We start from the raw sequence: 25,678 nt of genomic DNA, 5'->3' as shown, positions 1-25,678 counted from the left end.
GGACTACAGTAAGGGACTACAGTAAGGGGCTACAGTAAGGCTACATCTCAAATAGCACCATAATCCCTATATAGTGCACTACATACGTACTAGGTTGTCATTTGGGACGCAACCTAAGCCAGTACTGTGCTGAATGGCCTCTCACTGTTAATCCCAGTATATATCTTTACAAAGAGTGACTTGCACTTGAAGAATCCAAAGCATGTTGGAGAGGCAGTAAAAAAAGAGAGGGAAACGCGTGAGAGGAGGTTCGTATTTACCTTTGTCACTGAAACAGTGGACTCAGTGTTGGGACTGTTACCTCAGTAAACTACAGTCTGCAGCACTAACATACTGAACCACGTCTCAAAACGGAAAAACGACTTGGAGAGAGGAAGATGCCATTTTGAGACTTCAAGGGAAGGAATGTCTCACTGTTCAGGTATTTTTTTGTCCTGTTTCAAATTTATGTCTTTTGCCAAGATTTGACAAGAATTGATTTCCAAAGGTAATCAATACCATTACTTGCCAAACCTCATACAGTAAAATAGAACACTCAGTTCTACCATGCACCAATCTACAACGTTCTAAACTATTTAGGGTCACATGGTCCGTACTAATCCCAATATACAAGTATTTTATCACCAAAGGCAAACAAAGAGCTGAATTTGACCAACGTTTTTTTATTTTTTATTTAACTAGGCAAGTCAGTTAAGAATATATTCATATTTTCAATCACAGCCTAGGAATAGTGGGTAAACTGCCTTGTTCAGGGGCAGAGGGACAGATTTTTACCTAGTTAGCTCAGGGATTCGATCATGCAACCTTTTGGTTCCTAGTCCAACGCTCTAACCACTAGGGCACCCTAGAGTCTACCCGAGTGACTCGACACTGAAAGAAAGTGACCTCAAGGATAGTTCTTTGATTCTAACTTTGTTTACTTTCAATGACGTTTGTAATTAAACGCTAGACATAACAAGTAGCCATTTGAAATATAAACACGTAGACAATACGATAATTGTTTACCAGGATGTAATTTGTGGTGAATGAGCGGTTTCGTAAAATAAGTACCTTGCACCTAGAGGGTGAAACAGACATATGTTATACACTAACTGAGATATTTACGTAAATTATAGACTAACTGAGACGATTAAAGAGACGGTAGGAGGATAGCAATTAGCCACGAGGCTAACACAACAACGGGAATTAGCGAGGGTCGAGCCAGGCCAAATGCCCAAGGAATTTACAAGACTGTAATTACGAAGTTCTAAACAGCTTGTTAAGTGTCTTGGACTCTGAAATGGTTTCAGAGGAAAGCCTTGTCATGAGTAGACATTAGGCTAAGGCCAAAAGGCAGTAGGCCTAACATACGGCTTGCATAGAGGAACGTTGGGAGTTTGAGTGACCCGTGTGGGACACTAATGCTCAGTGTTTTAGTTTAAAGTGTGTTTTTTTAGTTTTAAACCTAAAACCTGTCGTTTATCCTTACTGCCAACCCTGTTCCTGTAGAGCTACCGTCCTGTAGGTTAACTCCAACCCCGTTCCTGTGAGCTACCATCCTGTAGGTTAACCTTAACACTGTTCCTGGAGAGCTACCGTCCTCTAGGTTAACGCCAACCCTGTTCCTGTGATATACCGTCCTCTAGGTTAACTCCAACCCTGTTCCTGTGAGATACCGTCCTCTAGGTTAACTACAACCCTGTTCCTGTGAGATACCGTCCTCTAGGTTAACGCCAACCCTGTTCCTGTGAGATACGGTCCTCTAGGTTAACGCCAACCCTGTTCCTGTGAGATACCGTCCTCTAGGTTAACGCCAACCCTGTTCCTGTGAGATACCGTCCTCTAGGTTAACGCCAACCCTGTTCCTGTGAGATACCGTCCTCTAGGTTAACTACAACCCTGTTCCTGTGAGATACCGTCCTCTAGGTTAACGCCAACCCTGTTCATGTGAGATACCATCCTCTAGGTTAACGCCAACCCTGTTCCTGTGATATACCGTCCTCTAGGTTAACGCCAACCCTGTTCCTGTGATATACCGTCCTCTAGGTTAACGCCAACCCTGTTCCTGTGAGATACCATCCTCTAGGTTAACGCCAACCCTGTTCCTGTGAGATAACGTCCTCTAGGTTAACGCCAACCCTGTTCCTGTTATATACCGTCCTCTAGGTTAACTACAACCCTGTTCCTGTGAGATACCGTCCTCTAGGTTAACTCCAACCCTGTTCCTGTGAGATACCGTCCTCTAGGTTAACGCCAACCCTGTTCCTGTGAGATACCGTCCTCTAGGTTAACGCCAACCCTGTTCCTGTGAGATACCGTCCTCTAGGTTAACGCCAACCCTGTTCCTGTTATATACCGTCCTCTAGGTTAACGCCAACCCTGTTCCTGTGAGATAACGTCCTCTAGGTTAACGCCAACCCTGTTCCTGTTATATACCGTCCTCTAGGTTAACTCCAACCCTGTTCCTGTGAGATACCGTCCTCTAGGTTAACTCCAACCCTGTTCCTGTGAGATACCGTCCTCTAGGTTAACGCCAACCCTGTTCCTGTGAGATACCGTCCTCTAGGTTAACGCCAACCCTGTTCCTGTGAGATACCGTCCTCTAGGTTAACTCCAACCCTGTTCCTGTGAGATACCGTCCTCTAGGTTAACTCCAACCCTGTTCCTGTGAGATACCGTCCTCTAGGTTAACTACAACCCTGTTCCTGTGAGATACCGTCCTCTAGGTTAACTACAACCCTGTTCCTGTGAGATACCATCCTCTAGGTTAACGCCAACCCTGTTCCTGTGAGATAACGTCCTCTAGGTTAACGCCAACCCTGTTCCTGTGATATACCGTCCTCTAGGTTAACTACAACCCTGTTCCTGTGAGATACCGTCCTCTAGGTTAACGCCAACCCTGTTCCTGTGAGATACCGTCCTCTAGGTTAACGCCAACCCTGTTCCTGTGAGATTCCGTCCTCTAGGTTAACGCCAACCCTGTTCCTGTGAGATACCGTCCTCTAGGTTAACGCCAACCCTGTTCCTGTGAGATAACGTCCTCTAGGTTAACGCCAACCCTGTTCCTGTGATATACCGTCCTCTAGGTCAACGCCAACCCTGTTCCTGTGAGATACCGTCCTCTAGGTTAACGCCAACCCTGTTCCTGTGATATACCGTCCTCTAGGTTAACGCCAACCCTGTTCCTGTGAGATACCGTCCTCTAGGTAAACTCCAACCCTGTTCCTGTGAGATACCGTCTTCTAGGTTAATTACAACCCTGTTCCTGGAGAGCTACTGTCCTCTAGGTTAACTCCAACCCTGTTCCTGTAAGATACCGTCCTCTAGGTTAACGCCAACCCTGTTCCTGTGAGATACCGTCCTCTAGGTTAACTCCAACCCTGTTCCTGTGAGATACCGTCCTCTAGGTTAACGCCAACCCTGTTCCTGTAAGATACCGTCCTCTAGGTTAACGCCAACCCTGTTCCTGTGAGATACCGTCCTCTAGGTTAACTCCAACCCTGTTCCTGTGAGATACCGTCCTCTAGGTTAACTCCAACCCTGTTCCTGTGAGATACCGTCCTCTAGGTTAACGCCAACCCTGTTCCTGTGAGATACCGTCCTCTAGGTTAACGCCAACCCTGTTCCTGTGAGATACCGTCCTCTAGGTTAACGCCAACCCTGTTCCTGTTATATACCGTCCTCTAGGTTAACTCCAACCCTGTTCCTGTGAGATACCGTCCTCTAGGTTAACTCCAACCCTGTTCCTGTGAGATACCGTCCTCTAGGTTAACGCCAACCCTGTTCCTGTGAGATACCGTCCTCTAGGTTAACGCCAACCCTGTTCCTGTGAGATAACGTCCTCTAGGTTAACGCCAACCCTGTTCCTGTGAGATACCGTCCTCTAGGTTAACGCCAACCCTGTTCCTGTGAGATTCCGTCCTCTAGGTTAACGCCAACCCTGTTCCTGTGAGATACCGTCCTCTAGGTTAACGCCAACCCTGTTCCTGTGAGATAACGTCCTCTAGGTTAACGCCAACCCTGTTCCTGTGATATACCGTCCTCTAGGTCAACGCCAACCCTGTTCCTGTGAGATACCGTCCTCTAGGTTAACGCCAACCCTGTTCCTGTGATATACCGTCCTCTAGGTTAACGCCAACCCTGTTCCTGTGAGATACCGTCCTCTAGGTAAACTCCAACCCTGTTCCTGTGAGATACCGTCTTCTAGGTTAATTACAACCCTGTTCCTGGAGAGCTACTGTCCTCTAGGTTAACTCCAACCCTGTTCCTGTAAGATACCGTCCTCTAGGTTAACGCCAACCCTGTTCCTGTGAGATACCGTCCTCTAGGTTAACTCCAACCCTGTTCCTGTGAGATACCGTCCTCTAGGTTAACGCCAACCCTGTTCCTGTGAGATACCGTCCTCTAGGTTAACGCCAACCCTGTTCCTGTGAGATACCGTCCTCTAGGTTAACTCCAACCCTGTTCCTGTGAGATACCGTCCTCTAGGTTAACTCCAACCCTGTTCCTGTGAGATACCGTCCTCTAGGTTAACGCCAACCCTGTTCCTGTGAGATACCGTCCTCTAGGTTAACGCCAACCCTGTTCCTGTGAGATACCGTCCTCTAGGTTAACTCCAACCCTGTTCCTGTGAGATACCGTCCTCTAGGTTAACTCCAACCCTGTTCCTGTGAGATACCGTCCTCTAGGTTAACTACAACCCTGTTCCTGTGAGATACCGTCCTCTAGGTTAACTACAACCCTGTTCCTGTGAGATACCATCCTCTAGGTTAACGCCAACCCTGTTCCTGTGAGATAACGTCCTCTAGGTTAACGCCAACCCTGTTCCTGTGATATACCGTCCTCTAGGTTAACTACAACCCTGTTCCTGTGAGATACCGTCCTCTAGGTTAACGCCAACCCTGTTCCTGTGAGATACCGTCCTCTAGGTTAACGCCAACCCTGTTCCTGTGAGATTCCGTCCTCTAGGTTAACGCCAACCCTGTTCCTGTGATATACCGTCCTCTAGGTCAACGCCAACCCTGTTCCTGTGAGATACCGTCCTCTAGGTTAACGCCAACCCTGTTCCTGTGATATACCGTCCTCTAGGTTAACGCCAACCCTGTTCCTGTGAGATACCGTCCTCTAGGTAAACTCCAACCCTGTTCCTGTGAGATACCGTCTTCTAGGTTAATTACAACCCTGTTCCTGGAGAGCTACTGTCCTCTAGGTTAACTCCAACCCTGTTCCTGTAAGATACCGTCCTCTAGGTTAACGCCAACCCTGTTCCTGTGAGATACCGTCCTCTAGGTTAACTCCAACCCTGTTCCTGTGAGATACCGTCCTCTAGGTTAACGCCAACCCTGTTCCTGTGAGATACCGTCCTCTAGGTTAACGCCAACCCTGTTCCTGTGAGATACCGTCCTCTAGGTTAACTCCAACCCTGTTCCTGTGAGATACCGTCCTCTAGGTTAACTCCAACCCTGTTCCTGTGAGATACCGTCCTCTAGGTTAACTACAACCCTGTTCCTGTGAGATACCGTCCTCTAGGTTAACTACAACCCTGTTCCTGTGAGATACCATCCTCTAGGTTAACTACAACCCTGTTCCTGTGATATACCGTCCTCTAGGTTAATGCCAACCCTGTTCCTGTGAGATACCGTCCTCTAGGTTAACGCCAACCCTGTTCCTGTGATATACCGTCCTCTAGGTTAACGCCAACCCTGTTCCTGTGAGATACCGTCCTCTAGGTTAACTCCAACCCTGTTCCTGTGATATACCGTCCTCTAGGTTAACTCCAACCCTGTTCCTGTGAGATACCGTCCTCTAGGTTAACACCAACCCTGTTCCTGTGAGATACCGTCCTCTAGGTTAACTCCAACCCTGTTCCTGTGAGATACCGTCCTCTAGGTTAACGCCAACCCTGTTCCTGTGAGATACCGTCCTCTAGGTTAACTCCAACCTTGTTCCTGTGATATACCGTCCTCTAGGTTAACTCCAACCCTGTTCCTGTGAGATACCGTCCTCTAGGTTAACTCCAACCCTGTTCCTGTGAGATACCGTCCTCTAGGTTAACACCAATCCTGTTCCTGTGAGATACCGTCCTCTAGGTTAACTCCAACCTTGTTCCTGTGATATACCGTCCTCTAGGTTAACTCCAACCCTGTTCCTGTGAGATACCGTCCTCTAGGTTAACTCCAACCCTGTTCCTGTGAGATACCGTCCTCTAGGTTAACGCCAACCCTGTTCCTGTGAGATACCGTCCTCTAGGTTAACTCCAACCCTGTTCCTGTGATATACCGTCCTCTAGGTTAACTCCAACCCTGTTCCTGTGAGATACCGTCCTCTAGGTTAACACCAACCCTGTTCCTGTGAGATACCGTCCTCTAGGTTAACTCCAACCCTGTTCCTGTGAGATACCGTCCTCTAGGTTAACGCCAACCCTGTTCCTGTGAGATACCGTCCTCTAGGTTAACTACAACGCTGTTCCTTGTAGGTTTTCGCTCCAACCCTAATTTAGCACACCTGATTCTAATAATTAGCTGGTTGATAAGCTGAACCAGGTTAGTTACAACTGGAGTTGGAGCGAAAATCTACTGCAGGGTAGCTCTCCAGGAACAGGGTTGGAGAGCCCTGCCTTAAACTCTCAAAGTTATAACTCACCCTAACCCTAGAGGTTCTTGAGGTCTATACATTCATCATCTTTACGAGCTAAAGTCATAATTGTAACGATGCATGTCCGTAAATCACAGTTCTACCGTTTGCTTCGGTTTAGACACACGTTACATATAGACCAGAGTTGATGAGATCATGTTGCTAACACCCACTTATCACCTACTTCTCACTACATCATTTTACTGTTTCATTCCATGTACCCAGTGTCTTCAGAAAGCTTTCACATCCCTTGACTTTTTCCACATTTTGTTGTATTACAGGCTGAATTTAAAATGGATTAAATTTAGATTTTTGGTCACTGCCCAACACAGTTGGATTGAATTATGTTTATTGAATTTGTTTCTAATGTATTACAAATGAAAAGCTGAAATGTCTTGAGTCAATAAGTATTCAACCCCTTTGTTATGGCAGCAGTAAAAATGTGCTTAACAAGTTACTTAATAAGTTACATGGACTCACTCTGTGTGCAATAGAGTTTAACATAATAATTATCTGTAAGGTCACTCAGTCGAGCAGTGAATTTTAAACACAGATTTAACCACAAAGAACAGGGAGATTTTCCAATGCCTCGCAAAGAAGGGCATCTAATGGTAGACGGGTAAAAAAAATCTGACATTGAATATCCGTTTGAGCATTAATTACACTTTGGATGGTGTATCAATACACCCAGTCACTACAAAGATACAGGTGTCCTTACTAACTCAGTTGCTGGAGAGCAAGGAAACCACTCAGGGATCTCACCATGAGGCCAATGGTGACTTTAAAACAGTTAAGTTTAATGGCTGTGATAAGAGAAAACGTAGGATTGATCAACAACATTGTAGTTATTCCACAATACTAAGCTGTTTGCAACAAGGCACTAAAGCAATAGAGCAAAACATTTGGCAAAGCAATTAACGTTTTGTACTGAATACAAAGTGTTATATTTGGGGCAAATCCAATCAACCTATTATTGAGTACCTCTCTCCATATTTTCAAGCATAGTGATGGCTGCATCATGTTATGGGTATGCTTGTAATCGTTAAGGACTTGGGAGTTTTTTAGGATAAAAAATAAACGTAATGGATCTAAGCACAGGAAGAAATCCTCGAGGAAAACCTGGTTCAGTCTGCTTTCCACTAGACACTGGGAGATTAATTCAGCATGACAATAACCTAAAACACAAGGCCAAATCTACACTGGAGTTGCTTACCATAAAGACAGTGAATGTTCCTGAGTGGCCGAGTTACAGTTTTGACTTAAATCTGCTTGAAAATCTATGGCAAGACCTGAAAATGGTTGTCTAGCAATGATCAACAACCAATTTGACAGAGCTTGAATATTTTGGAAAATGGGCAATTGCTGCCCAATCCAGGTGTGGAAAGCTCTTAGAAAATTACCCAGAAAGACTCACAGCTGTAATCACTGCCAAAGGTGATTCTAACATGTATTGACTCAGGGGGTTGAATACTTATCTAACCAAGATATATTTGTGTTTCATTTTTCATATATTTTTTTCAAATGTTCGAATGTTTCTTCTACTTTGACACTACAGAGTATTTTGTGTAAATCGTTGACAAAAAAAGGACAATTCAATCCATTTTAATCCCACTTTGTAACAACAACAACATTTGGAAGAAAAAAACTTTCTTAAGGTTCAAGTAGTGGACTTCTGTAAATTCCTCAGGATGTTAAAGAAATACTCATTACAATACCCAATAAAACGATACACTCTCTTACTTCAATATCCATTATTGTGTATCTTGAGTGGTTTAACGGTAAATCGGATAAAAAGGGAAATGAGAGAAAAAGGTATCATTAAGCCTAAATGTCTGCCACCATTTCCTGCGTTACTCACCCTCGCACTTCTGGGAGCCCTCTTTCTGCCTGTGGCCAGCTGGACACTTGCACTCGTACGAACCCACAGTGTTGATGCAATTACCTCCCTGGCAGAGTCCCGGGATGGCCTGGCACTCGTCAACATCTGGGCAAAAAAGAGTGGAGCACATAAACAACCACAACTGCATTCAGGTCGATGCTGCACACTGTAAAATGTCATCGGTCTCCATATTTAGAAGCCTAATTGAATCCTAATTTGAAGGTCAGAGGAAAATGTTAATCGCATGAGTTTTATTCCCAAACGCTAATATTCACAACATTGAATTGCCCCCCCCCCCCCCCTTGCCCTCCGAACATTGACACAAACCGCCTGGTACGTTGACACAAACCGCCTGGTACGTTGACACAAACCACCTGGTAAGTTGACACAAACCGCCTGGTATGTTGACAAACCACCTGGTAAGTTGACACAAACCGCCTGGTACGTTGACACAAACCGCCTGGTACGTTGACACAAACCACCTGGTAAGTTGACACAAACCGCCTGGTATGTTGACAAACCGCCTGGTACGTTGACACAAACCGCCTGGTACATTGACACAAACCACCTGGTAAGTTGACACAAACCGCCTGGTAAGTTGACACAAACCGCCTGGTAAGTTGACACAAACCGCCTGGTAAGTTGACACAAACCACCTGGTACATTGACACAAACCACCTGGTACGTTGACACAAACCGCCTGGTACATTGACACAAACCACCTGGTACGTTGACACAAACCACCTGGTAAGTTGACACAAACCGCCTGGTACGTTGACACAAACCACCTGGTAAGTTGACACAAACCACCTGGTAAGTTGACACAAACCACCTGGTAAGTTGACACAAACCGCCTGGTAAGTTGACACAAACCACCTGGTACATTGACACAAACCACCTGGTAAGTTGACACAAACCGCCTGTTACGTTGACACAAACCGCCTGGTACGTTGACACAAACCGCCTGGTACGTTGACACAAACCACCTGGTAAGTTGACACAAACCGCCTGGTACGTTGACACAAACCGCCTGGTACGTTGACACAAACCACCTGGTACATTGACACAAACCACCTGGTAAGTTGACACAAACCGCCTGTTACGTTGACACAAACCACCTGGTACGTTGACACAAACCGCCTGGTACGTTGACACAAACCACCTGGTAAGTTGACACAAACCACCTGGTACGTTGACACAAACCGCCTGGTACGTTGACACAAACCACCTGGTAAGTTGACACAAACCACCTGGTAAGTTGACACAAACCGCCTGGTACGTTGACACAAACCACCTGGTACGTTGACACAAACCGCCTGGTAAGTTGACACAAACCGCCTGGTAAGTTGACACAAACCACCTGGTAAGTTGACACAAACCGCCTGGTAAGTTGACACAAACCGCCTGGTACGTTGACACAAACCGCCTGGTACGTTGACACAAACCACCTTTTACGTTGACACAAAGCACCTGGTAAGTTGACACAAAGCACCTGGTACGTTGTTTAAGTGTCAATTAAAGCCTTTGACACGTATGAAATGCTTGTAATTATACTTCAGTATTCCACAGTAACATCTGACAAAAATATCTAAAGACACTGAAGAAGCAAACTTTGTGAAAATTAATATTTGTGTCATTCTCAAAACTTTTGCCCACGACTATATACAAACAAATCAAAATGTATTTGGTGGCATTATCCGCTGTTCCACAATCAAAACCAGAAGGAACGTTGCACAGTTGAAAGGTTAATCTCGAGCCTTTTCCCAACCTTAGCCCAAACTACCAAGGCGTCTTCATTGTCAGCAAATATTCTTGTAAACTATTGTATTTGAAACACAGAACTAGAGATTCATATTTTCCAGAGAATCTACCAGGTTTAAATACCGACTGGGAATAATTCATATTTATCCCAAGCGTCCCGGGAAATAAATCAAAAATCACAAGTGCCCATTTGAAGCGTTTAAAACCCAAATATGGTCACTACTCCAGGGTTGTCCCCAAATAAGAGAGATGCTGCGCCACTATGTAAAGATTTCAGAGAAAATAAACTGAGATTTTGTCATAATAGAGTAAATATCTTTGATCGGTCAATGACATTGTTATGAAATGCCAACACCGGCCGTTCTTAAATTCCAAGCGTTATCAAGTTCCTCAATTAATTCAGCGCATTTCAGAAGTACGGTATCTCAACACAGAGCGCAGCCTGAGCGTTGTGGAATCATGCAGACGTTGTAACAGCAGCCAAATGACAAAAGTAAAATGACCAAAGTTGTTAAGCTAGCTATATAACCTCCTTCAACGAATGACAGAATATCGGGGTGGCAGGTAGCCTAGTGGTTAGAGCGTTGGGCTGACAAGGTACAAATCTGTCGTTCTGCCCCTAAACAAGGCAGTTAATCCACTGTTCCCCGGCAGGCTGTTATTGTAAATAAGAAATTGTTCTTAACTGACTGGCCTAGTTAAATAAAGGTTACATTTAAAATGTCCTATATCTTGTGAAATCGAGTTGATGATTATAAAGAGAGCAGATCAACTCATGAATGACGGGGGGGGGGGGGGTATCTTTAAGAAGAAAAAAATATTTATCTATCCATATCTACTCTCATACCGTTTGTGGATCACACATCACACATTCTACCAAAGCTCTCATATTGGCAGCAAGTAGGAGACTGCGCAGAGAAGCGGGGGAACCGTTATAGAGGTATTTTGGCATGCACAGGCGAGAGACGTGATTTGATAATGCAACCTATATATTACAGAATAAAGTTTCACATTCTCATGCGAGACAGGAGTCAGGATTTTGGGTTTCGGTGGGATTGGCACTGGATAGGAAAATAGCCTAGGCTAGAATTTTCCCTCGTGCCTCTCTGAATTGTTAACAGACTGGTGCATAGATCTATCAAATGTGACTGTCTAAAGAGTCACAATGGCAGTTCAAAGAAGCACACGTTCTTTCATAGGCTATACTGTAAGGGTTTCCTGTAGGCTTCGTTAACTGCATCCAGGGTCGCCAGTGCAGTCCGGCAGCTTCAATTATGCATGTGCTTTGAATTCATGCTGATTTTGTGTGAAGTAAATACGCTAGCCTGAAGACTTTTGCTAATCTGATGCTGTTTGTGTTGTGCATTTTTGTGGAATTGCATAGGTGCAATTATTTAGTGCGAAATGTTTTACAATTTCCCGGGTCTCTATTTTTTGGGGGGGGGGGGGGGGGGGGGGTGAGAAGAGTGTTCCCGTGACAGTCCCGGGATCCCATTTACCCATGTTAATCCACACACGGTACTAATCTCTGGTAGATCCCAGTTACCCATGTTAATCCATACACAGTACTAATCTCTGGTAGATCCCAGTTACCCATGTTAATCCATACACAGTACTAATCTCTGGTAGATCCCAGTTACCCATGTTAATCCACACACGGTACTAATCTCTGGTAGATCCCAGTTACCCATGTTAATCCATACACAGTACTAATCTCTGGTAGATCCCAGTTACCCATGTTAATCCATACACAGTACTAATCTCTGGTAGATCCCAGTTACCCATGTTCAGCCATACACAGTACTAATCTCTGGTAGATCCCATTTACCCATGTTCATCCATACACAGTACTAATCTCTGGCAGAGCAGTCGGATAACCCGAATAATCATCATAACTGTTATTATAACTGTTGAAACGGTTGACTATCAGAGGGTTTGGTTAGCTTAGATCTTTCATTTACAATATACTCAAACCAAAATGGCTGCTTTAGCTTCGGTATATCATAACAGGCACGTCTCTAGGCTCAGTCAGATGATGAATGAGCACTCCCCCCCCCCCTCCCTCTCTCTCTCTCGTCTCTCTCTCTCATCAGTCAGGTTGAGACTACCACATGCACATATTAGGACATACTTTGATGTTCCAGTCAGGTTGAGACTACCACAGACCTGTGATGCTCCCCATAAACTCCTTGGCAGGGATTTCAAACATGGAGAGAATGGCTCCATACTGCAGTGATTTAACCCACGCTTCTCTCAGTCTGCAGCATGGCAGCCCTTTCTTCCCCGTCACCCCACACTGGTGTCCGTAAGCCATCTGGAATGGCTTGGCCTAATGTCTACCACATTGGTGGTGGGGTGACGAGGTGTTAATAAACAACACACTAACGCTTTTTTGGGGGTTTGTGGATTTATTCTTTACTAACATCTGCACAGCAGAGTTATATTTGCTGTATTTGTGTACGTAATAGGTAAATGTAGATCAAGTAAATGTAGATATAGGTACATGTAGATCAGATGTAGATATAGGTACATGTAGATCAGCTGTAGATATCGGTACATGTAGATATAGGTACATGTAGATCAGATATATATATAGGTACGTGTAGATCAGATGTAGATATAGGTACATGTAGATCAGGTACATGTAGATCAGATGTAGATATAGGTACATGTAGATCAGATGTAGATATAGGTACATGTAGATATAGGTACATGTAGATCAGATGTAGATATAGGTACATGTAGATATAGGTACATGTAGATATAGGTACATGTAGATCAGGTACATGTAGATCAGGTACATGTAGATCAGGTACATGTAGATATAGGTACATGTAGATCAGGTACATGTAGATATAGGTACATGTAGATCAGGTACATGTAGATCAGGTACATGTAGATATGTAGATCAGGTACATGTAGATCAGGTACATGTAGATATAGGTACATGTAGATCAGGTACATGTAGATCAGGTACATGTAGATATAGGTACATGTAGATCAGGTACATGTAGATCAGGTACATGTAGATATGTAGATCAGGTACATGTAGATATAGGTACATGTAGATCAGGTACATGTAGATATAGGTACATGTAGATCAGGTACATGTAGATCAGGTACATGTAGATATGTAGATCAGGTACATGTAGATCAGGTACATGTAGATCAGGTACATGTAGATCAGGTACATGTAGATGCAGGTGTTCAAGTATTTATTTTCATCACCCCACAAGCTTATCTCAGTCGTCAACTTTACACTAACCAGAATATTTGCAGATCATATAGAACAGGTCAGGTCAGGAGTGTCTCTCTCTCTGTCCCCCCCCCCCTTCCACGCTGCTGGTGCCACGTGAAGTCAGGGGTGTCTCTCGCTCTCATGGGCCTCTCTCCGTCCTTACATACAGTGCCTCCAGAAATACCCCTTCGCATTTTCCACATTTTGTTACGTTACAGCCTTATTCTAAAAAAAATTTTTTTTTTTCTATTCTCATCAATCTACAAACAATACCCAATGATGACAAAGTGAAAACAGGTTTTTAGAAATGTTTGTACGTTAACAAAGAATTTTTTTACAGAAATACCGTATTTACATAAGTATTCAGACCCTTCGCTATGAGACCCTTCGCTCCTCGTTTACATTAATCATCCTTGAGATGTTTCTACAACTTGATTGGAGTCCACCTGTAGTAAATTCAATTGATTGGACATGATTTGGAAAGGCACAAACCTGTCTATATAAGGTCCCAAAGTTGACAGTGCATGTCAGAGCAAAAACCAAGCTATGAGGTCGACGGAATTGTCCATAGAGCTTCGAGACAGGATTGTGTCGAGGCACAGATCTGGGGAAGGGTACGAAAACATTTCTGCAGCATTGCAAGTCCCCAAGAACACAGTGGCCTCCACCATAAATGGAAGAAGTATGGAACCACCAAGACTCTTCCTAGAGCTGGCCACCTGGCCGAACTGAGCAATCGCGGAAGAAGGGCCTTCCTTGGTCAAGGAGGTGACCAAGAACCCGATGGTCACTCTGACAGAGCTCCAGAGTTCCTCTGTGGAAATGGGATAAACGTCGAGAAGGAGAACCATCTAAGCATCACGAAACCAATCAGGCATTTTAATGGTAGACTGGCCAGATTCGAAGCCACTTCTCAGTAAAAGGCACTTGACAGCCTGCTTGGAGTTTGCCAAAAGGCACCTAAAGGACTCTCAGACCATGAGAAACAAGAGTCTCTGGTCTGATGCAACCAAGATTGAACTTTTTGGCCTGAATGCCAAGCGTCACGTCTGGAGGAAACCTTGCACCATCCCTACGGTGAAGCATGGTGTTGCAGAATCATGCTGTGGGGATGTTTTCAGCGGCCGGGACTGGGAGACTAGTCAGGATCGAGGCAAAGTTGATCAGAGCAAAGTACAGAGAGCTCCATGATGAAAACCTGCTCCAGAGTGCTCAGGACCTTAGACTAGGGCGAAGGTTCACCTTCCAACAGGACAACGACCCTAAGCACACAGCCAAGTGGCTTTGGGAGAAGTCTCAGAATGTCCTTGAGTGGCCCAGCCAGAGCCCAGACTTGAACCTGATCAAACATCTCTGGAGAGACCTGAAAATAGCTGTGGAGCAACATTCCCATCCAACCTGACAGAGCTTGAGAGGTTCTGCAGAGAAGAATGGGAGAAACTCCCCAAATACATGTGTGCCAAGTTTGTAGCGTCATACCCAAGAAGACTCAAGACTCAAGTACTGAGTAAAGGGTCTGAATACTTACGTAAATTAAATATTTCCGTTTTTTATTTTTTATAAATTAGCAAAAAATTCTAAAAACTGTTTTTGCTTTGTCAATATGGGGTATTGTGTGTAGATTGATGAGGGGGGGGGAATTATTTAATCCATTTTAGAATAAGGCTTTATCCTATCAAAAAAGTCAAGGGGTCTGAATACTTTCCGAAGGCACTGTAGATTCATTCATATCTCGCTCTATCCCCCCACCCCACCCCCCCCTCTCCCTCTCTCCCTCTCATTCTGAAATCACATCACTGCTCGACGGGGGCTTTACAGGCACCTCCTTGTTGCCGTGGCAGTGGGCGGACGGTCGCCATGGCACTAGGCCATGGCGAGGGCTTTAGAGGAGATTTAACACCTAGCTGTTCATTCACTCCTCCAACAGAGACAGCACCAAGGCTGTGTAGACCCAACACAGCACATCCTCCTACTACATCCACTGCTGTATGGAAGGGCCTTTATAAAATGTTCAAGGGGCCCCCCCTCACTCCTTCTCCCTCATTCTCTCTCTACCTTTATGGACTGACTCTCTCATTCTAATCCCTCCCTTCATGCTCTCTCTCTCGCTCTCTCCATTTCCCTCCCTCACTCCCTCCCTCCTTGCTTTCTCTATTTCTCTCTGTCTATCCCTCCCTTCCTCTTTCCATGGGCTCTCTCCATTTCCCTCCCTCACTCCCTCCCTCCATGCATTCTCTCCCCCCATTACTCCCTCCCTCCTCCATGCTTTCTCTATTTCTCTCTGTCTATCCCTCCTTTCATGCTCTCTCTCTCCTGCTCTCTCCATTTCCCTCCCTCACTCCCTCCCTCCATGCTTTCTCTATTTCTCCCTGTCTAATCCCTCCCTTCATGCTCTCTCTCTCGCTCTCTCCATTTCCCTCCCTCACTCTACACAAGGACAGAGGCAGTTACTTATTCACAGAGGCAGTGCTGGAGAGTGGAGATTATGAAGTGCCATTGAACAGTGCTTCTGTTTAGTTGATATTGTCAGGCGGGAGTAACTTTAGGTTGACCTTTTAGTGACCTGAGGTTTTCACTCCCATTCATTTATTCATTCATTCACTTGTCACTATATGAGACCATAGACATTATAGGAGACCGTCTGCACTCTTTTTAAAGTCCTTTATACTAAATAGTGTAATAAGACACATAGAGGGACCTTCACTGTTTCACCACAGGAGGGATTTAGAAACACCAAGGAGGGATTTATGCTCTGCGTCTGTAATGGCACGCTATATTTCCCATATGCCCATCGCCAAGATCTGCTATTTGACAGTTACTGTCTAGTACAGATGCGATGGTTCAAAAGTTACTTTTCAAAATGGCCGTGCTCTAGCACCGGTACAGTGTTAATGTGACGAACTTCGAGAAGCCGACGTCATGGCCGCGTAGTAAGTTTGTTTACGATCATCTAACGTTAACATTTAGCAGAAGCTCTTATCCAAAGCGACTTACATTTAGTGTATTCATCTTAAGATAGCTAGGTGGGACAACCACATATCACAGTCATAGTAAGTACATTCTTCCTTAGTAAAGTAGCTATCAGCAACGTCAGCGCTAGGAAGAGAGAGAAAGAGTCAAGAGTTCACAAAAGGCTTTTTTTGGGGGGGGGGGGGGTGAAATATTGCCTCTAACGATGCAGTGACATGCACGCACACACACACACGCGCACACGCACGCACACACACACGCGCGAGCACGCACACACACACACACACAAACACCAGTGTTCAGGCCATTTCAATTCAGGAAGTAAACTGAAGTAAAATTCCAATTAAATTACTGAAAAACGGCATCTGTTTTCAATGACTTCTCAAAAAGCTGAAAATTATTTATGTGAAAAGTCTTCAAATTTTTCGATATTAAATTAAAATCTCTACCTGAATTGACTGACTCAGGACCCTTAGTCCGTCAGCAGACGAGAGACGCAAAGCCCGGTGTGTGTGTGTGTGTCATCATCCTAATTAATATGTAGGGACCCCTTCCCCCCTTCCACTCAAGGCCCATTAGAATTCAATGGAGACATGTGGGTGTGTCCGTAGGGGACATTCCCAGGTCAGTTGACAGTGAACTGGACTGCAAGGCTGGCATTTGACCTCAGCGTGTCCAATGTCTTTGTTTTCAAATGCTTTTTCAAAAACTGTGGCTAACATTATCTGCAATGCACATTGTAGTGGATATTTGCTGTTTGTGTAATGTTGATAATTGTTATGCATTATCAATTGTGGCTACACCTCCTCTCATCCTATAATTATAATTTTAGCTCAACCCAGTTATCTTGATTTTGACCTTATGTGAACACAATTCGACGAAACAAAACATTTTGTCGACCAAGCTTCACAAACACTTGACAAAAAAGTGTGTCCAATTCATTAGATAATTAATTAAAAAAAAGATATTGGAAAGTTTAATCTTGACGTATCCCACTCCTCACCCTGGCAGGCTCCGGTGCGTATGTTGGGGATGAAGCCTCGGCGGCACGGCTGGGGCTGGGCCGGGCACATCTCGCAGGGGTGTCCCCAGGCACGCCCCACCGTGGCACAGCACAGGGTCTTGGTGCACACGATGCCACTCACCTGGCCCTGGCACATCTGGTTGCTGACCTTGGTGAAGCAAGGGCCTGTCCTGTAGTCTGGGAGAGAGCAAGGGGATTCCATTAGAAGCAATAGAAGTAGTTGGTAGTTACAGCGCACATTCGGAAAGTATTCAAAACCAACATTTTGTTACGTTACAGACTTATTCGAAAATGGATTACATCGTTTTCCCCCCCTCATTAAGCTACACATAATACCCCATATTGACAAAGCAAAAACAGGTTTTTAGAAATGTTTGCAAATGTATAAAAAAGATCAAACAGAAATATCACATTTACATAAGTATTCAGACCCTTTACTCAGTACTTTGTTGAAGCACCTTTGGCAACGATTACAGCCTCGAGTCTTCTTGGGTATGGCGCTACAAGCTTTGCACACCTGTATTTGGGGTGTTCAGGTCTCTCTCAAATACATCTGTATTTGGGGTTCATGTCCGGCCTATAGCTGGGCCACTCAAGGACATTCAGAGACTTGTCCCGAAGCCACTCCTGCGTTGTCTTGGCTGTGTACTTAGGGTCTTTGTCCTGTTGGAAGGTGAACCTTCCCCCCAGTCTGAGGTTCTGAGTGCTCTGGAGCAGGTTTTCATCAAGGATCTCTCTGTACTTTGCTCCGTTCATCTTTCTCTTGATCCTGACATGTCTCCCAGTCCCTGCCGCTGAAAAACATCCCCACAGCATGATGCTGCCACCACCATGCTTCACCGTAGGGATGGTGCCAGGTTTCCTCCAGACGTGACGCTTGGCATTCACACCAATAGAGTTCAATCTTGGTTTCATTAGACCAGAGAATCTTGTTTCTCATGGTCTGAGAGTCCTTTAGGTGCCTTTTGGCAAACTCCAAGCGGGCTGTCAAGTGCCTTTTACTGAGGAGTGGCTTCCGTCTGGCCACTCTACCATAAAGGCCTGAATGACGATGTGCTGCAGAGATGGTTGTCCTTCTGCAAGGTTCCTTCACAGAGGAACTCTGGAGCTCTGTCAGAGTGACCATCGGGTTCTTGGTCACCTCCCTGACCAAGGCCCTTCTCCCCCGATTGCTCAGTTTGGCCGGGCGTCCAGCTCTAGGAAGAGTCTTGGTGTATCCAAACTTCTTCCATTTAAGAATGATGGAGGCCACTGTGTTCTTGGGGACCTTCAATGCTGCATACATTTTTTGGTACCCTTCCTCAGATCTGTGCCTTTACAAAATCCTGTCTCGGAGCTCTACGGACAATTCCTTCGACCTCATGGCTTGATTTTTGCTCTGACATGCACTGTCAGCTCTGGGACTTTATATAGACAATTGAATTTACCACAGGTGGACTCCAATCAAGTTGTAGAAACATCTCAAGGATGATCAATGGAAACAGGATGCACCTGAGCTCAATTTCGAGTCTCATAGCAAAAGGTCTGAATACTTATGCAAATAAGGTATTTCTGTTTGCAAAAATGTCTAAAAATCTGTTTCCACTTTGCCATAATGGGGTATTGTGTGTAGATTGATAAGGAACCAAATAATTTATCAATTTTAGAATAAGGTTGTAATGTAACAACATTTCTGGAAGCACTGGAGAGCCTCCCGTATCTATATCTGCTACAAGGCTAACATAATGGTGTTGTCTACAAGGCTAACATAATGGTGTTGTCTACAAGGCTCACATAATGGTGTTGTCTACAAGGCTAACATAATGGTGGTGTCTACAAGGCTAACATAATGGTGTTGTCTACAAGGCTAACATAATGGTGTTGTCTACAAGGCTAACATAATGGTGTTGTCTACAAGGCTAACATAATGGTGTTGTCTACAAGGCTAACATAATGGTGGTGTCTACAATGCTAACATAATGGTGGTGTCTACAAGGCTAACATAATGGTGTTGTCTACAAGGCTAACATAATGGTGTTGTCTACAAGGCTAACATAACAGTGTTGTCTACAAGGCTCACATAATGGTGTTGTCTACAAGGCTAACATAATGGTGTTGTCTACAAGGCTCACATAATGGTGTTGTCTACAAGGCTAACATAATGGTGTTGTAATCATAATCAGTAATCATAAACAATGCTATATAGAGCCGTGACTGCTGATGTCATGACAACCGACAATGTACTGTAACAAAAAAATCCAATCACAAAAACATTACTTTGGAATACTGTTGGTAAGCAATATGATAGACCTCTAATCAAATCAAATCAAATTGTATTAGTCACAAGCACCGAATGCTTACTTACAAGCCCTTAACCAACAATGCAGTTCAAGAAATAGAGTTAAGAAAATATTTACAAAATATAAGTAAAAAATTCAATAACAATAACGAGGCTATATACAGGGGGTACCGGTACCGAGTTAATGTGCAGGGGTACAGGTTAGTCGAGGTAACTCTAGCTCTCCTTCATAACAGTTTTTATACTGAATATGCTAAGTCAGCTGTCATCTTCATAGATACTGTACTCTACATTTTTCCTTTATTTTAAAGGGAGTTTGGTTACTTATGTGATGCATGATTTAAAACGTATCTGAAGAACAAAGAGCAATGTTGCATAGTATTCAATAACATCAGATCTACAGCCTAGAAAAGTAGAATGGGGGTTCCTCAAGGATCAGTTCTAGGCCCTCTTCTATTCTGACGACGTTCCTGATGAGAGTAGATTTCCCCTATCCTTTTGTATTTGTATTGTTTATTGACAGAGAATGAATGAAGAGGAGACAGATAAAGGTGGAAATATAGTCTTGAGATGAGGGGTGGAGCCGGGGTTCAAAAAGGCGGCAGATTCACCCACAAGACCAAGCCTAAGCACTATTTCACTTTTCCACATGAGTAACATTTTACATGTTGCTTATAAAAATGGGCATTCCTACAGAAGTGAATGTTGGCTTTGGTCTTAGATTACCACAAAGGGAAAACCTCGGAGTAGATGGCAAAGACATCCAAAGACGTAGCAATACAGTACATCACAACTACAGATGTAGGATCTTAATTTGATCACTCGTTTGTTGGTGAGAATGCACAGCAGGAAATGCAAACTTGTAGTATATTCGAGGTTGAAAAATGCTTCTAAAGTTTGTAATTTCCACTATAAAAATGTCAGACTTGATTTTCCCTAAAGAAAAATGTATCAACCCTTACAAAAAAATGCCATTAATTATAATCCACATAATAATTCACAGAGCTGATGAAGGCATACCTGCCGAAGGCATAACACACTAGCCTGCCTGGCCGAAAATAAAAAGGTGAAATGAGGTGACATCATCTGTAACCATGGTTTCTTAAAACATTCTTATGACATTTTTGCAATCTAATACCATCAACTTTGGTTTAATTCTATTATCTTTACTAACTACCAATCAAATATTTAAATGTAACCTTTATTTAACTAGGCAAGTCAGTTAAGAACAAATTCTTATTTACAACGTTGGCCTACCGGGGCACAGTGGGTTAAACTGCCTTGTTCAGAGGAAGAAAAACAGATTTTTACCTTGTCAGCTCAGGGATTTGATCGCTCTAACCACTAGGCTACCTGCCACCCCATATGGTAAGTGTATACAGACAGTGTCCAATAATGTATGCTGTGCGTAATGATGTATGCTGTTCGTCTTGTCCAAGCTCAGATCTGAGAGAATTTTCAGAGAAATAGCTCTTCTCAAATTCAAACAAAGTTGTTTCATGAAGAAAAATAGTTTCTTGTCAAAAAGAAAGCAATGTTGATATGGCCCAAATCACCTCTGAAATAATCTTTAAAGAAGCTCCAAAAAATGAAAAACAAAATGGGTCAAAGTAAGTACTCTGTGTCTCTAACGCAACTGAAAAGGGGCCATTGGACGCTTAAAGTATCTTCTCCCCAGATGGGGCCAAAGGCTGATCCATGAGAAACGATGCGATGAAAACAGAAGCATGGCCGACAAGTGAATATGCATGTAAGCATGAGGGATTTGAAGTGATGACATGGCATAGTGCTTGCAGCTGAGAAGACACCTCCGCCACCGGATCTATGGCTTTCCTGCATTAAACCTTGTTTGTATTATTAATTCACCCTAGATCTTTTTCAATGCAATCCCCAATGCAAATATGTCCCCATAAACCCGGTAGTCCCCACATCTACTGTTTAACATGTGTGTCTGTGTGTCATTATACATGTCAGGGAACACATCAATACAGCTGCACTGAGAGAGAGAGAGAGAGAGAGAGAGAGAGAGAGAGAGAGAGAGAGAGAGAGAGAGAGAGAGAGAGAGACAGAGAGAGAGAGAGAGAGAGACAGAGAGAGAGAGAGAGATTTGTTTATCCATTTCACTTGTCTTGGCAATGTAAACATATGTTTCCCATGCCAATAAAGCCCCTTGAATTTAATTTAATTGATAGAGAGAGGGAAAGAGAGGGAGAGCGAAAGAGAGATTTTGTTTATCCATTTCACTTGCTTTAGCAATGTAAACACATTTCCCATGCCAATAAAGCCCTTTGAAATGAAATTAATTGAATTGATAGAGGGAGAGAGGGAAAGAGAGAGAGAGAAAGAGAGAGACAGAGAGAGACAAGGAGAGAGAGAGAGAAGACAAAGATAGAAGAAGAGTGGGGGGAAAGAGAGGGTGAGAAAGTGAGAAAGAGACAGATAAAGACAGAGAGGGTGAGAGAGCGAGGGGAGGGAGGGGGGAAAGAGAGAGCGAGAAGTTGAGAAAGAGACAGATAAAGACAGAGAGAGAGAGAGAGAGGGGAGGGGGGGGAGAGAGAAATAAAGACAGAGAGAGAGAGAGCGAGGGGAGGGGAGGGAGGGAAAGAGAGAGCGAGAAAGTGAGAAAGAGACAGATAAAGACAGAGAGAGAGAGAGCGAGGGGAGGGGGGGAAAGAGACAGATAAAGACAGAGAGAGAGAGAGCGAGGGGGGGAAAGAGAGAGCGAGAAGGTGAGAAAGAGACAGATAAAGACAGAGAGAGAGAGCGAGGGGAGGGGGGGAAAGAGACAGATAAAGACAGAGAGAGAGAGAGCGAGGGGGGGAAAGAGAGAGCGATAAGGTGAGAAAGCGACAGATAAAGACAGAGAGAGAGAGAGAGGGGAGGGGGGGGGGGGGGGCTGAGTGCAGGTCTAAACATAGTGCTACTTCATTACAGGCCCAAACCATTTGAACTGAATTATAAACATTTACAAAGAAGGGCTGTGGCCAAATGGGACAGAGTGAGTAAGTGAGTAACTGAGTGAGTGAGAGTGAGTGTGTGAGTGTGTGAGTGTGTGAGTGAGTGAGTGAGTGAGTGAGTGAGTGAGTGAGTGAGTGAGAAGAGCTGTTGGTCCATACAGGATGTTAGACACAGGCCAAACATCTATCACATTAGAGTGGATTAGATCATGCACAGGCAGTTCCATTTAGATGACCAAGGGCCCCAGCCAATTCAGAGTTGGATAAGGGAGGACAAATTGGTCATTGACGTCAATGTGAGCGGAAATTCCAGTTAAGCGTCCAGATTTAGTGAGAATACGGGCCTATATGGACAGTCAAGTCAGTATGACACATGTTACAGTACTAAATATAGTATCTTTATATCATGAAACGTTACTGTGGCAGTACTACAGCAATGTAGTAGCAGATGATGCACGTCCCAACAGACCTTTTGAACCAAATGTGGATATTGACAGATAGTTAAAAGAGGAATAGGTCAAAGTGAATAATCATGTGTTGACTTTTGATAGGCCAATTTTGATATCTTGATATTTTGATATCAAAAGATAGGCTAATTTTGATAGGTCAATTTTGATAAGCTATTTTTGCTCTTCTGTTTTGCTTATCTCCAGCAGGTTTTGATGTTAAGTTGCTAGCAAAGAACTAGTCTCTTTCATGGTGTATATAGCAAGTAAATAGGAGGCTCGTTTAAGGTAATTGACGGTCAAGTTAAGCTATTTATAAAGGATTTGTTGTTACTTCAGGGTTGAGAGCTGTGCATTTTGGCTGCACCTCGACTGTAGGTCATTTGAGCACTCTTTTCCTCAGTAGATATGTTACATCGAGACTCTTTAAGCCCAGTGTGTACATTTACATTGACAATGACCACACACACAAACACCAATGAGACTATAAACACAGACGGAAACAACAGTTTTTTTCTCCAGTGACACCCAGGAGCAGTCGTGACTACATCCTTTTCTAATTCAGACAACATGGAGTAATCTCAGCAAACAAGCTTGGTCTAAGATAAACAGCTAATTTAGCCTCGTGTTTTTGAGTTTGAGGACAAATTCAAATCAGAAGGATTAAAGGGGCAATCTGGTATTTAGACAACAACAAAATGGATACCCCAGGGCTTCCCGAGTGGCGCAGCAGTCTAAAGGCGTCACTACAGACCTGGGTTCAATCCAGGGCTGTGTCACAGCCGACCTGGAGACCCATGAGGTGTTGCACAATTGGCCCAGCGTTGTCTGGGTTGGGGGAGGGTTCGGCTGGCCGGGATGATCTTGTCCCATCGCGCTCTAGTGGCAGGCCAGGCGCATGCTCGCTGGGTTAAGCGCGCAGTGCGGCTTGGAAGGACGCATAGCTCTCTTCCGAGTTGCAGCGATGGGATAAGACTGTAACTACCAATTGGTAAAAAAGGTGGTAAAATATAAACTCAGCAAAAAAAGAAATGTCCTCTCACTGTCAACTGTGTTTATTTTCAGCAAACTTTACATGTGTAAATATTTGTATGAACATAACACGATTCAACAACTGAGACATAAACTGACCAAGTTCCACAGACATGTGACTAACAGAAATTGAACAATGTGTCCCTGAACAAAGGGGGGTCAAAATCAAAAGTAACAGTCAGTATCTGGTGTGGCCACCAGCTGCATTAAGTACTGCAGTGCATCTCCTCATGGTCTGCACCAGATTTGCCCGTTCTTGCTGTGAGATGTTACCCCACTCTTCCACCAAGGCACCTGCAAGTTCCCGGACATTTCTGGGGGGGAATGGCCCTAGCCCTCACCCTCCAATCCAACAGATCCCAGACGTGCTCAATGGGATTGAGATCCGGGCTCTTCGCTGGCCATGGCAGAACACTGACATTCCTGTCTTGCAGGAAATCCCGCACAGAACGAGCAGTATGGCTGGTGGCATTGTCATGCTGGAGGGTCATGTCAGGATGAGCCTGCAGGAAGGGTACCACATGAGGGAGGAGAATGTCTTCCCTGTAACGCACAGCGTTGAGATTGCCTGCAATGACAACAAGCTCAGTCCGATGATGCTGTGACACACCGCCCCAGACAATGACGCACCTCCACCTCCAAATCGATCCCGCTCCAGAGTACAGGCCTCGGTGTAACGCTCATTCCTTTGACGATAAATGCGAATCTGACCATCACCCCTGGTGAGACAAAACCGCGACTCGTCAGTGAAGAGCACTTTTTGCCAGCCCTGTCTGGTCCAGCGACGGTGGGTTTGTGCCCATAGGCGAGGTTGTGCCGGTGATGTCTGGTGAGGACCTGCCTTACAACAGGCCTAAAATCCCTCAGTCCAGTCTCTCAGCCTATTGAGGACAGTCTGAGCACTGATGGAGGGATTGTGTATTCCTGGTGTAACTAGGGCAGTTGTTGTTACCATCCTGTACCTGTCCCACAGGTGTGATGTTCGGATGTACCAATCCTGTGCAGGTGTTGTTACATGTGGTCTGCCACTGCTAGGATGATCAGCTATCCGTCCTGTCTCCCTGTAGCGCTGTCTTCGGCGTCTTATTGCCCTGGCCACATCTGCAGTCCTCATGCCTCCTTGCAGGATGCCTAAGGCACGTTCACGCAGATGAGCAGGGACCCTGGGCATCTTTCTTTTGGTATTTTTCAGAGTCAGTAGAAAGGTATCTTTAGTGTCCTAAATTTTCATAACTGTGATCTTAATTGCCTACCGTCTGTAAGCTGTTAGTGTCTTAACGACCGTTCCACAGGTGCATGTTCATTAATTGTTTATTGAACAAGCATGGGAAACAGTGTTAAAACCCTTTGCAATGAAGATCTGTGAAGTTATTTGGAATTTTACGAATTGTCTTTGAAAGACTGGGTCCTGAAAAAAAGTTTATATAGATAATAGTGAATACCCATAACTTCTTTTGTAAACAGCTGAGGGATGAGGCTGG

General features: G+C 44.4%; 1 protein-coding gene across 2 annotated transcripts in view; it reads right to left on the bottom strand.

Moving 5' to 3' along the window:
- Positions 1–25,678, bottom strand: part of LOC129819047 (fibrillin-2-like) — a 241,054-nt gene that overhangs the window by 184,275 nt on the left and 31,101 nt on the right. For both annotated transcript variants that reach the window (XM_055875554.1, XM_055875555.1), the window contains exons 6-7: positions 17,464–17,661; positions 8,471–8,596 (exon numbers count right to left, since the gene is read on the bottom strand). In XM_055875554.1, coding sequence (XP_055731529.1) covers positions 8,471–8,596; positions 17,464–17,661 — 324 coding nt within the window. The remainder of the gene's footprint in view (positions 1–8,470; positions 8,597–17,463; positions 17,662–25,678) is intronic.

The sequence above is a fragment of the Salvelinus fontinalis genome, chromosome 21 (genome assembly GCF_029448725.1).
Source record: "Salvelinus fontinalis isolate EN_2023a chromosome 21, ASM2944872v1, whole genome shotgun sequence".
NCBI classification, from domain to species: Eukaryota; Metazoa; Chordata; class Actinopteri; order Salmoniformes; family Salmonidae; genus Salvelinus; species Salvelinus fontinalis.
The sequence above is the reverse complement of the archived record's forward strand: the minus strand, read 5'-3'. Positions and strand labels throughout refer to the sequence as shown.